Source organism: Morone saxatilis, unplaced genomic scaffold (genome assembly GCF_004916995.1).
Source record: "Morone saxatilis isolate NCDOM2014 unplaced genomic scaffold, NCSU_SB_2.0 Contig17, whole genome shotgun sequence".
NCBI classification, from domain to species: domain Eukaryota; kingdom Metazoa; phylum Chordata; class Actinopteri; family Moronidae; genus Morone; species Morone saxatilis.
This window is the reverse complement of record NW_023339729.1, coordinates 16,286,580-16,299,838: the sequence shown is the minus strand read 5'-3', so window position 1 is coordinate 16,299,838 and position 13,259 is coordinate 16,286,580. Positions and strand designations below refer to the sequence as shown.

Below are 13,259 nucleotides of genomic sequence, written 5' to 3'. Positions count from 1 at the left end.
TGTGTGTGTGTGTGTGAGTGTTCAAAGCAACAAACAGTTAATAAATACATATTCCTCGCACTGGTTTCCAGTGGCAGCATAATGTGTACATACAGTATTACGTTCACGGTAATGGTTTCCATTTGTCTTGTGTTAGTCCCTTTTTTCCTGTTACAGCAAAGCACAGGAGGAATAGTAGACAATATTATGGTCGGTTGATTGATGAATCCATGGGTGAAGAAAGATGTGAATGTGCTGGTAATATGCTGACTGAGTAGAGACAATAGACAGGATATAGTGAGATGACAGGTGGCTGATACAGAGGGTTTTAGTATTTCAGGAGAGGAAGGCAGAGACACATGAAAATTGGTGGCTGGATCACCAAAAAGAGAAAGAATGATCAAAGAAAGGACCTAATTTACTAACGTACAAATAGATGTCTGCTCAGTCCCTCAAGAAAAATTCTAATTCAGTGAGCCTTAGTGTATCATAAGCTTGATTGGGAGTTTGGAAGAAATGTGGCCAAAATGAGTTACTATGCTATCAGGAATAGTGCAAAAGGCCATTTATCCAACAACTCTGAAGAACATTAAAAGCTCATTAAGGAACAGTATGTGACTGAGCCTCAGTGTCAGAGAAAGGATCACATTAACAATATTAAAATTTAAGACCAACAGATCTACAGTAATGGACCAATTTTGGAAAAAGCTAAGCTAAGTGGCATCCCCATATTGAGCTTTTCCTCACTATTAAAAAAGGTAGAGGTGGTGTTAAGAGCACAGTCAATTCCCTTTTTTTTTAATTGTTGTAGACTTTGCATGACTCAAAAAATAAAAAAATATTGATGTAACAATGATTTTGATGTACACAAGAACTTGCAACAGAAACCTCTGGCTAGTCCTATAAAAGATGAGAAGTAAACAGAGAAAAAATTGTCCTTTTATAAAGGTGGATATTTTACAGGTTTTACTGTAAAGAAGAGGGCAGAATGAATGTTTGATTTCAAAAAGAAGGAAAACTATCTTTGTGTAAGCTTCTTGCTCTGTAGGTCTGAGATTTAGGTCCTCACTTGCTTTAGAAATAACATAACACTCATGCTTCAATCTGAGGGCTCGCATTTGTCATGTTGAGTTGTAGGATTAATTCACTAAGCCATTGTTCATATCATAAATGTTTGTACCTTTAACTGTGTCTCCGCCAAATAATAACGCATGACATTGGCAGTTAATTTAAAACAAATATATTTATACCTCAGATATATGTTTGTTTTGTATCATACCATTTTATTTTATTTTATTGTAAATGTTTAGCTTTGTGTTACAGAATTGAACAAATGTTTTATCTTTTTTATTAATATTATTTCTGTACAGGTTAATCAAAGTGCACTATTAAATGTATTAAAAGAAAATCGTGTCTTCAGAGTTATGTAATAATGGGTACGCAGGGAGAGTTTTCTGTCCAAAAAGTTGTGGATTTGTTCTGGTTCTGCTCTTTAAATCCCTCATAATCTCCTCAGTCATTTGTTTACACTACAGTTTGTTTCACCTTCTCAGATCCAGACTAACTCTGGATTTCCCTCTTCCCTTCCTCTTACATCCACTTTTCTCCGGGACTAAATTCCACATCAATAAATCCATGACTGGGCCAGAGAGGTGATGAGCTTAGTGCAGTGGGGTATCAACCTGCTTGGTACATGGTGATCTCACCCGTTGTCTTGCTTCTTACATAACAATTTCATATAGCAGAAAACAATGGGGTCCGTTGTATCGAAGCTGGCCTGGTCTAGACCCAGTAGACTCAACGAGAAGGGGGTAGAATTAAGGCGACAAAAAAAGAGGGGTTCAAGGGTCAGAGTGGGGGACTAATTTATCCCTTTATGTTTTTAATCACTTGACAAAACGAGTAGTGTCTATCCGTAGGAGGAAAAACATCTTCACAAAAGTGTCACATGCTGTACTTGTTTTGTTCACGCTTATCCAAACATTTATGATCTATAAAGCTGGACTGTGTATTTATATAGCTCGAAGACAGGGACTTTCCAAACGTGTGCAGTGTGACAGCAGAAACAAGTGTTAACTTGACTGAATGCCCACGGCCAAGACGATGCATTTACATTTTGTGCTGGCATAGTCACTTTGTGTACCCTCGGAGAGAGATTAACCAGAGACACACACACAAAACCACAGATGTATGCGTGTTCTTGCCTTTGAGTTTGTGATGTACATTCAACATATTTGTCTTGAATAATATCGTCCTCTATAAGCAAATTCTGTCTTCTCTCTCTTTTATATTTCTCTTCTTCTGTGTGTGCGTGCACTCAATCACTCACTCCAAATGCATGTACATTTGTACGAATTTTTTGCTGGGAACCCAAACACCTCTGGGAGATTATGCAGGGCCAGATAAGGCTGACCAAGAGTCAGTAGCGGGGCTGCATTCCTGCACCGTTGTTTGAGAATCAGGCTCAGAAGGTTTCCCACATTGATAAATGAACACAAACATGCAAGTGCATGCTTGCATGTATGTGTGCATTTCCCCATTCCAGTTTGTCAAGAATTTATCAAAAATGCTTCTCTCAGTTTGAAACAGGACACTGTGAAGGTTATTTGCTGGATCCATACCAGGTGTGCTTTTTGAATTCTTATTCTATGTTATAGAACTGGGGATCTCCTTCCAGAACCAGAAAACATAGCAGCACCAACAGGCTTCAACCAACTGCAAAACCAAAGGATAACAAACTTGTGAAATTATGCAAACAATAACAATTTTCTGAGTCTACTTGCACAATTCATACTGGTCTTCGTTGCACATTTGACAACCCTGGCATATACACAAAACAGTTGGCACCACCAGCATTAACACGCCTAATGTAGATTGTTTTATCGTCCACACCAACGCGAGTAGTGAGTTGTTGTGCCAAATATCTGACAGGAACTCTGGGTCACATATCTCCATGCAGACTGGAATTCTCTGATGGATTACTTGTGGTATTGTTGTGGCAACAGAAATGATTTGTCATCATGATAACACTGTGTTTTAAGAGTCAACATGGAAAAGAACGACAATGTTTCTACAGTTGACCTCATATCATTCCTCCTAATATCTTGATATATTCCAGAAATTCCAAAGGCTGCAAGTAAAGTTTGTAAGAAGGAAAAAACAGATCTGTCTGTCCAAAAATTGAGGTTGGTGTATACTTATGAATACATACGTATGAATTCAATGGGCCCACACACACACTCTCATACACATAGTCTAGTTTTTTTTTCCCAAATGATGGCAGTCGTTGAATGTACCACCACGTACATCCTTGTCTGCCTCTGGCTCAAGATGTTCATCTTCCGTCCATCAAATGTGTTCTTATTTAACATGTGTGGCACTTAAGTGATGCAAGGCATTGTCACTGCTGAAATGTCTCAGGTCAAACACAAGGGGTCACTGAACTGGAATATAAGTCCCAAGTAATGTCTGTTTTACAGTCCGACACTGTCCTCTGCTGGTTGTGTTGAATAAGATTTGCATGTTGAACCACAACATAGACTTCTCTGCATTCTTCAGCCCCCATATTTACTGGGTAAACACATAACACAAATACATTGCTAAAAAAATGAAGGGAACACTTTGTTGTGCAACCATACTTTCGGTTGCAAGCAGGTTTGCTGTGTTTCCTAGCACAGGCTCAAGAGCATGGAGGAGATACTAGGAGACCAGCTATTGCACAAGGAGAGTTGGACAGGGGGCATCAACACAACCACAGGGCCGGTATCTGCTACTTTGTGCGAGGAAGAACAGGAGGAGCACTGCCAGAGCCTTACAAAATGACCTCCAGCAGGCTACTGGGGTGCATGTTACTGACCAAACTGTCAGACTCCATGAGGGTGCCATGGAGCCATTCCCGGCCTCATGTGGCCATAGTGTCTAGGTAGTTCCTGGATGAACAGGAGCCTTGGCCCTGACCTAAATCCAATTGAGCACCTATGGGACGTTATGTATCGGAACCATTCGTTATTGTACCAAGCACCACCACAGTGAAACAAACCCAGGATATACAGGGCAGGGAATTTAAGGGGACAGTTTATAGGGTCCCTGGGTCCCTTCTAGCTTCAGTTTTTCAGCTTTTGGTAATGTCTGATTGTTACTGATGATATTGTTTTGGTTTACTTTTGTATGTAAAAACACATACATTCATAGCTGCATTGTCTCCCCCATAGCACTTCTCTGCCTGTCTTATTGGAGTAATTGGATGCTATGGCCACTAGAGGGCACTGCTCTTCCACAGTATACAAAGCTGCATTAGGTTTCACACAAACCTACATTTGGTCTTTTACAACCCTTAACTACATTATTTTCAAAGTTCTCCATAGCACTATACATTAAAAATAGATGAATGAGCATTATCATTAGTAGAAACACTGATATTTTTTTTCAATGTGACTTCACAAGACAAGATTATATGCAGCATGCCTGGTTTAATTCACAACACGCTAACAGCCATTTGACATATTTGATTAACATAGTGTTTACTGGAGAAGTTTTAATGCTGGACATTATTTTCTTGTTTTTGTTATTTTTCAGTTTAATTAGCTTTTTCTGCTGGTTTGGCTCACTAGGATGTCATAACAGTATTGTTTTTATTTTCTTGCAGTTAGATAACACATTTCATGTTTTTCTTCCATTTGTAATTGGCACACACAGCACAACATGTGTTTCCTTAGAGGTGTTTTTATGACCTCAAGGTGGAGGCTATATCCTGTTTTATGGTTATTATAGTAGGCCTCTAATTACTATTTAATAACTCACAGTACAGTTTGTATTAGTGCCCTTAACATATAAAAGCATATAAAAATCTGTTGTTTTTTTTAACCTGTTTATCAAATTTGTTTGTCAAATTTATCTCAAATAATAATATTTTTTCATAAAAAGAAAAATAATTTAGTTGACCCGTTGTTGAGTCATTTAAAAGGCTTGTAAAAGCAGCATCAAGACACCATTATGTTCTTGTAAGGTCATTTGCTTTTGCCATTTTAATTATTAATGTTACTAACTTTAGCTTCTGTGTTGTAAAAAGATTGCACGAGATGACAGGTGATGATGGGAGGTGACAGACATGTAACATGTCACGACAGCAGATCTGCAGTAAACATCTCTTGTGTCTAAGCTATACTGGGCTTTGAAAGCTGGATTGGATCCAAGGACCAATCAGTAATGTTGGAGCTTTAGCCTACATTATGTATATTTACATATATCACTATATCACTTTCACATTTCAAAACTGTACATTTTACATTTTACCTTGTGTATATAGATATATTTATGTATATATTTAGGGCCCGAGCACTGAACGTGCGAAGGCCCTAACACTTGAAGGAATTCTTCTTTCTTTCTTTTTTCCTTTCCTAAACCGAACGCATATTTGGAAGCTTGCCATGCTCTATAAAACATCATGAAACTTGGCACACCATGTTCAGTCGTGGCGAAAAATTTTATATTCTATGTGTCGCTTTCGGCGTTGGCACTAGTGGCGCTACTATCATAAAATGCGCTATTAGCTAATACCAGCGTCTTCTGCATGAGGTTGTCGTCGCACAGTTCAAAACCTTAGCATCCACCGGCGCTGGGGCGTGCCGGGCGGGGAGAGTCAGGCTGAAAACAATCCTACGTACGTACGCGGCCCACTTCGTCTAAGATTGGGGGTGTGTTCGGTCACAGGCTAGAGTCCGCAGAAGACAGGAGCGAGCGGTCCGTGTTACCTATAGCCGATTTTTCGCACGCATGGTCAGGTAGACAATGCGATGGGAGCGGAGTTGTGCGCAACATTCGCGGAGATTTTTTGAGAGAGAATAAGAGCACGCTATAAAGATTACGCCCACGTTCCTGTGTGTCTTGTTGTCGTCCGAAAAAGGGAGAGGAGCGCATATCTCCACTTTCGTCCGAAGGTGACACCAACTTTGGATTTGTTGGTTTCCAATTCACGTTCCCTTGTCTTCTTCAGGCGTGGCACAATTCCTCGAGGCCATTCACGAGGTGGTGCTGCTTTGTAAAATGAACACTTGCATCAGCACGTGCTGATTTACCAGAGGAGAGACTTCGTAGGAGCTCTGCCCATGTCGAGGCGCCCCGAGATAAATGTGTCAACGATCCGCACTACAGTGGGCGCTCCTGCCTGGGAGGTCCGGAGGTAAATCACTGCTGAGAGACGCGGCCGAGCCAGGCACAGTGTGACCTGAGTAAGTGAAATCCGCCACGTGTAGCCACAGTGGACTGATCCACACGTACCCCAAACTCGCATGTTTGTCTTGTTGGCGCACCTACACCCCTTTAGAAAATAGCGCAGCCGCACGCGGTGCATTACACCAGACAATCATCTGACGCCATCGTAGGCCCCACGTGTGCAACGTCCACCGCGATAACCATAACCTTCTGGACCCCATACCCCAAACAAACCCCCACCGGAAAGCAGTACAGCCAGTTTTGGATTATTCATTCATTCACTTTCGGTGAAATTTTCGCCGTTGTGAGGGTCTGACGAGAGCGCTCCCTAGGGATTCATTGGGATCTACACATTTCAAATCGCTGGTCAGGGTGAGAGAGTAGACCAAGAGTGTGCTGCTGTAACAAGTTTGCTATGTGTTTGCCACCTTGACATTACACAGGGACGTGTCCGTGCCGTGGGCATCACGCTCCAGGGCTTTGCGAGCTCTGGCTCATTTCTCCGAGGGGAGAGGGGTGCTTGCTGAGTTGTGAACGAACTCCTCCTGCACGCCGCCTCATCGCTTCAACCATGGCCAGCTACAGTCAAAGAGGGTTCCTGATTAAGAAGGTCTGTGCTTATTCGTAAGCAGGGCCCGAAGGGCGGTGTCCGTGCCGCGGAGAGCCGGATTGCGAATCCGCCGAGCATCTCCATGCTTCCTCTTGTGCTTAACTAACTCACACCTCGCTACACATTTGACCTCAGCATTAACTTAAATTTCCGATCACCTGGGCGTCGGCCCATCTAAAACCACCATGGTGAACTCAAGACAGTTGTCGCAACACGATGCACGTTTAGACCGCGCGTGACCCAGTGGTCCGAATTCCCAGCCGATTGGGGGCACATCACAAAACACACTTAGTACTGATATCCGGTTCTCAGTCGAGTGAACCACAATCCTCGACAACCTTGGCGCGGAGCGCGCGAATGTCGAGGGCGAGACGACTGTCACACCGTTTTCGACTAACACCGTCCGCGCGCCCGGGTGGAACACCGTCCTACATGACGGATATTCCCAGAGTACTCTGAGCCGGCCAGCCCTACCGGCGCTGCATACGGTCCCTGATTCGTCTACTTTCGAATTTTCCACTGCTTCTGTGGTCCCGCCAACAGTGTTAGCGACGACACCTACCGCGGGACGCACAGCGAGTCTGCGAGCTGGAGTTGCGAGGGCCCCGCGCGCCACACAACAAGCTGCCCCTAGAAAGGCTTTACGAGTTAACTAGTGTCCCTAACTAGTCTATAGTGGGCTATGTTATAATGTTTGTGCATTGTTCATCCTGGAGTTGTAACCGGAACTCCACGCGCCGCGGGGCCGCGCCGCCGACCTAATTTCCCCCTGGGATTATTAAAATATTTCTGATTCTGAGAACTTTATTATCCACCAGAGTGGAAAATTGTAGAACATGTAGCTGTAAAAAAAAAACAACAACTAGTAACGTGTAGAAGAAATGTGGCAACAAGATAGCACTGAGTCAAAAGTACACAACAGTACACAAGTAAATAAAAATAAACATTTGGTGAGTTTCTCAAGTGATTGTAATTCAAAATACAGGCCAGTGGCCTTATCTAAGAAGCAGATTTATATCCTGATAACTGATAACCTGATAACATCACTAACCAACATGGAAGCCACATGAAAATGCAAATGGCTTTCGGGGAATCTACCTCGATGTCTTTGTGTGTATTGCAGGGTTTAGGAGCAAATGAGTTAAAATGAGACGCAATGCTCTTTTATTTGACTAATATTTAGAAAGTATCAGGCAGATGTATTCAGAACATGTATTCATAATCATCAAATACAATACCAGACAAACTATTCACTCTAAGTCAGTGCATAGATTTTTCTTTTTTTTTTTGTGCAAAATGTGCTGACACAACTCTGAGATGTTCAGTAATCAGGGCACCCAAAAAATTAAGGTTACTGTGTAATATGTGATAGAAAGCGACAATAAAAAGGTGTGACACTGGTTAGAACACAGCTAGGGCAGCTAAAATAAATTACATAAAATTTCAACCAGAAGGTGTTACAAAATCTTATTACACAACCAGTTTTGAGGGGGGGGGGGGGGTTTCTAAACAGTTCAACTTACAGCTTTCCAAAAGCCCAAATTACTGATACATATATGAGAAAGGAGTGACACGTTTTTGTTGTTTTGTTGTTGTGTTTATTGTTTTATATCAGTAGCTGTGCAGCTGCAGTCCGGTTTAATGGGAGCGCTGTGATCTGGCACAGTCACTCAACTTCACTACGTCTCTTCCGTAGTTATGAAACTTTCGAACGCACGTTTTGTAACCCAGACGTTCTGACCAATCACGGCCCGAGAACGCCGCTCACGTGACGGTGTTTTTTTTATGTAACGAGTGTCTCTACGAGAAAGTCGTTTTCTCTCCGCTGTCCGGGACCGCGGCAGCTGTAGACATGAATACACACGTTAACACAAGAAAATCTAAAGCCACATAACATTTAAACGCTACAATGTCGCTCCAACAGCAAGTGGAGGACGCCACGGAGGAGAGAAGCGCCTTCTTCATCGGCGCTGACTCGGACAACGTCTCGGAGGAAGAGGAGGACCACCATCAACTTATACTACAGAAAGCTAACGCTCTAGCATCGGAAAACTGCCTCAAAGAAGCCATTGACTGGTTCTCAGTGGCTATGCGGTATGGACCTGTGCGCCCTGAACAATTAAGCACTTTCGTGGACTGTGTCCTCCGCAACTTTAAGAGAAAAGCGGCAGGGCCAGAAGCACTTTCGGGCCAGAGTCTGGATGCAGGGGACAGCGGCTCTGCGGACGATGTGTTTGATTGTCCCAGCTGCCACAGCTTTCTGGGTGAACCTGTGACCATAGCCTGTGGACATTCGTATTGTAAAAGGTGTTTACAACGACGGCTGCTCTCCAAATGCAAGCTGTGCCGTGAGACTGTAACGGGAGAGGAGAAAGTTAATGTTATTCTGTGCGGACTTTTAGAGAAATGGTTCCCCGACGAGCTGAAAAAGTCGAAAACGCTGTGTCAAGTGGACGAGCTGTGTCGACGGAAACGCTACGAAGAGGCCGTGTCGCTAGCCACCGATGTTATTCAGCGTGGTAAGTTGTTAACATAACCTTACATCCATGTTTTAAGATGAGGGAGGGGTTTCCTGCTAGTGCGCATGCTCAGTGGGGGGGNNGGGGGGGGGGGAGAGATATCTGTGCGTTATTGAGAAGTAACCCGATGACAAAAACAGGATGTAGTATAACATGATACAATATTAGGTTTTGTTTGTTGTCGGTGGAGCCCGAGGGGTGTAAGTAGAGTGAGTTCCACTGACCAACATTTTGACAACACTATCACTCCCATCATGTGTTGTACTGACGCCAAGTTCCTCCTGTGGGCTGTCGTGTAACCTGCTTACGAAATTTCACAAGCTGAGCATGCGCAGTCAGTGCCAGTTGCATAAGGCAGGTCATGACACACTGGGACAGGTTTTGTAACTTATAAAAAAAAAAGGAAAAAAAGGGGGGAGGGTATTTGTGTTTTGTGATTGTTATGGCTGTTACAAGCCAGGGGTTTCATAAATGTTTTAAAAGGGAGTGAATGCGCGATTGGTGGGTCAGTTTAGGAGGCAGAGGATGGAGGTCCAGATCCACTCAGAGGGAGTTGTTACAGATCCTGTCGTTATGCAATGAGAGAAACTAGGCTACTTCTATCACAGTTGATTTATAGTTAACAAGCTAGTGATGCTGGGTGTTTCTGGCTGCTGGTGCAAATCCCAGTAGTTGCTGTGAAAGCTCGCACAACGATGGGCTGATGTGCCCTAAAGCAAAGCATCAAACGCCCAGCTGTTGGAAACCCTGCATGTTCACTGTGCAGTCCCTGGGTATAAAGGACGGTTATCGTGGCCTGTATTACAGTGGCATTTCATGGTAGCAGTAAATGATGTGATGCATTGTGGGTATGGCACTGTCTTGCAGGAGACACATTATTTCCCATTTTAACTTCAGAACCTCTGAATCCCAAATTACCTCTAAACCATGGTGGCTTTCCTTTTCATTAAGCTATGTTATGCTCTTGTATTCAGGGGTTTCCAATAGAGATTTTAAAGGCCTTTTTAATGTATTGTTGTCATAATGTGGTGGTTGGGATCCATGGTGTGTGGGTCCAATGATATAACTCATGTGAAACGTTGCTGTCTCACTGTTGACCTCTGTTACTTAAACATTACCTGCAGGATATGAAGGGCAGATTTAATCCAAACTACACTGCTACAGTTAAGAGGTATATATTGGTTACTTACTCGCCACCTTTACGTTGTATTTTGCTACTAGCAATATTTGCATTAGGACAACCTGCTGTGTTCCTGCATTGTGTCACTCAGGTGGACTTATAAAAACAGTGAACCAGAGTCGGCCGGTAACCAAATGCTCACTGCACGTGCTACATAACGGTAATGTCTGTGGTTTAGTTCTGGGACCTTTTGTTGGATGTCACACTCTTCTCTCTCCCCCTGTTTCCTCTCTGCCTCCTCCGTTAACGTGAAAAGGCCAAAAATAACCTTAAAGAAAAAGCGGTTATGAGGATAACAGGTGTCGCACCTTCCCACAAGACTGTCACTTGACATTGGTTAAGGGTACAGACTGATGTCCCCGTCACTGTGATGTCGTCAGACCACCTGTTGTGGACAGTGCTGGCCACAGGGCTGCACATATCAGTGGGTGCTTCACTAATGTTGTGATGTCTAGACAAACTACCTGTGGTCTTGATCACATTAGTATCTGCCATACATCAGGAAAATGAACTAAATCTCGCGTGTCTCACTGAGAGGTAATGCATTACTTGGATTGATGGTGTGCCGTATGCTGAAAAATTGCTGCTCTGTCCGTGGAGAAGATTTTACTCATTGAAGTTTTGATGGAGCGCTGGTGAACTTAACCCACTGGTATAATTCATTATTAGTCTGTCATGTCTGACTGCTTCAAAAGGTGCAGGCTTGCTCACAACAGATTGACATATTTTCGTAATAATATAAATGCCAAATGCCTGACTTTCAAATGAATACAATGGCCTGGTTTATATTTATTTATTATCCCAAATAATAGTTGTTTTAGGCTTCTTAGTTGTTTACTATAGTTTTGAGTACACACCAGTATTTGTCGCTCTTGTCTCTCCTTTAATACAAGTTTCCATTTGGAACAGAAATATAAAACTCACTGGTCTCTTGCAATTATTTTAGGTTTATGCAACATATTTTTCTTTTGCATTGTTAGAGGATCCAGTGCGACAGTTAATATATATTTTGTGTTTGTCGTCTGTTGATGTAAAATACGACTTGCAGGAAATTACAGATTAAAAAAAAAAACAACGTAATGTTTTGTACCTGAAAATATTGTAGGTTTGCTCATTAAGTTAGTTGGATGTATTGATTAGTATGGTGCTACTTGCGCTATAGTTCATCACATGAAGGTAACCCACGGTTGAGAATGATATCTGTTTAAAGTCAGATGTTGTGCTTTCCAGTGTTCAAAGAAACACGTTTTTTATAGCGAATAAAACCTTTTCTCCCCCTCTGTCCATTTCATCACGTCTCTTCAGATCCAGAGACGACAGCGGTAGTGCGACTGTCCCGAGCGGAGGCGTACATGGCTCTCAAACAGTACCGTCTGGCTTTGGAGGACACAGAAGTTTGTCCCGGATCCAGTTGTTCTGCCGAAGTATGTCGCTCACTGATGCTGCAGTAATTCTGCATTCTGTGCTACTGACACTGAAGTTTGTATTGAAAACCCCTTCTGTTTAGGCATGTGGTCTTTATGATGAAAGGATTAGCACTGTCAGATATGACTATACCAAATTTAATGCCAGGTATTCTGTTGGTGCTGTAAGGATAGTGTCACTGCCAGGTTGTGTATGCATGTTCCTGTGTAAGCACTTGGTGTCCCAACATTACTAAGAAAAGGTGTATTTTAAGACTGCCGCCTCCAAAGCCAGAGACTGGGAGCACCTAATTTGTCGCGTCATTGAATTATATGCCAGATAAGTAAGTTTGTTCATACATTTGTGTTGTTATAGAATACAATTGTACTAAAAGTTCATTTAAGGTGTAGGTCTTGGAAGCTTTTACTGAATCTAAGTATATAAAAATGTTTTATTTGTAGTAGTCCTATTTGTTTGTTTACAAGACCTATTTTTAACCACCTCCTTCTATTTTTAATATTGTATAAAAGGCCTTCTCTCAGGGTAAATAAGTTATGAAAGAGTATCATGACTAAATAAGGTTTTCTAGACCACAGCTGAGAATGCAGTGATTAAGGTCAAAGCCAGTAATGAGTTACATCAGTAACAGGAGATCAAATGTCTGCGTTGAAGCCTAGGATGTTCTTTATTTGTGGTTCAAAGTATATCATGCAAAGCACTTGCAGAATTGGTAATATATAAATTTACTGAATAGCATAGAAATATTGCTTTTAGAAAAAGCTACATCTTTCGCTTGTGTTTGAGGTTTATCATGAGTTCTGTCTGGCTTTTGTAAAAACAGTAGCCTTATTTGGATCCAATGTTTTATTAAGATCCAGGCATACTACATGCTAGTACGGACGTGTGATTTACCTCTTTCTGTCCTTTCTGCTCATTCAGGCTGTGTTTAGGAAAGCTATGGTGCTGCATGAGATGGGTCAAGTGGACGAGTCTCTCCAAGTCTTCCTCCAGTGCCTGGCTTTGGACGAAGACTTCCCCTGTGCTAAAAGACAAGTGGAAAAGGTGAGAGGATTTAAGAGAAAGCAGTCATGATTAGTCTGCTGGCAGTCTGGGCAGAGAAAAAGACAAAGTAGTAGACTCTGTTGTCATCCAAAAGTCTGGCAGTCAGTTGAGTTTAGGTCACTCACTGTTTATGTAAGTAGGTTGGAGGAGCTAGCGTCAACACATTGTAAGCCGAAAGCTTTTAAGTCAAACTTTTTTTGACTGGATAGCTGTGACCATAATGATGTTTATTGCACAAAGTCATTTGTTTTGTTTTTATAGCCAACACCTGCTGTTTTACTACATTGACTTAATG

At 42.3% G+C, this 13,259-nt stretch overlaps 1 protein-coding gene across 1 annotated transcript in view; it reads left to right on the top strand.

Annotated features, from left to right (window-relative positions):
• The first annotated feature begins 8,583 nt into the window (after positions 1 to 8,583).
• The window catches only part of lonrf1l (LON peptidase N-terminal domain and ring finger 1, like), a 12,539-nt gene continuing 7,863 nt past the window's right edge, over positions 8,584 to 13,259 (top strand). The window contains exons 1-3 of the mRNA XM_035660200.1: positions 8,584 to 9,318; positions 11,804 to 11,922; positions 12,842 to 12,964. Of these exons, the coding sequence (XP_035516093.1) occupies positions 8,709 to 9,318; positions 11,804 to 11,922; positions 12,842 to 12,964 (852 nt within the window). The 5' untranslated portion in view covers positions 8,584 to 8,708. The remainder of the gene's footprint in view (positions 9,319 to 11,803; positions 11,923 to 12,841; positions 12,965 to 13,259) is intronic.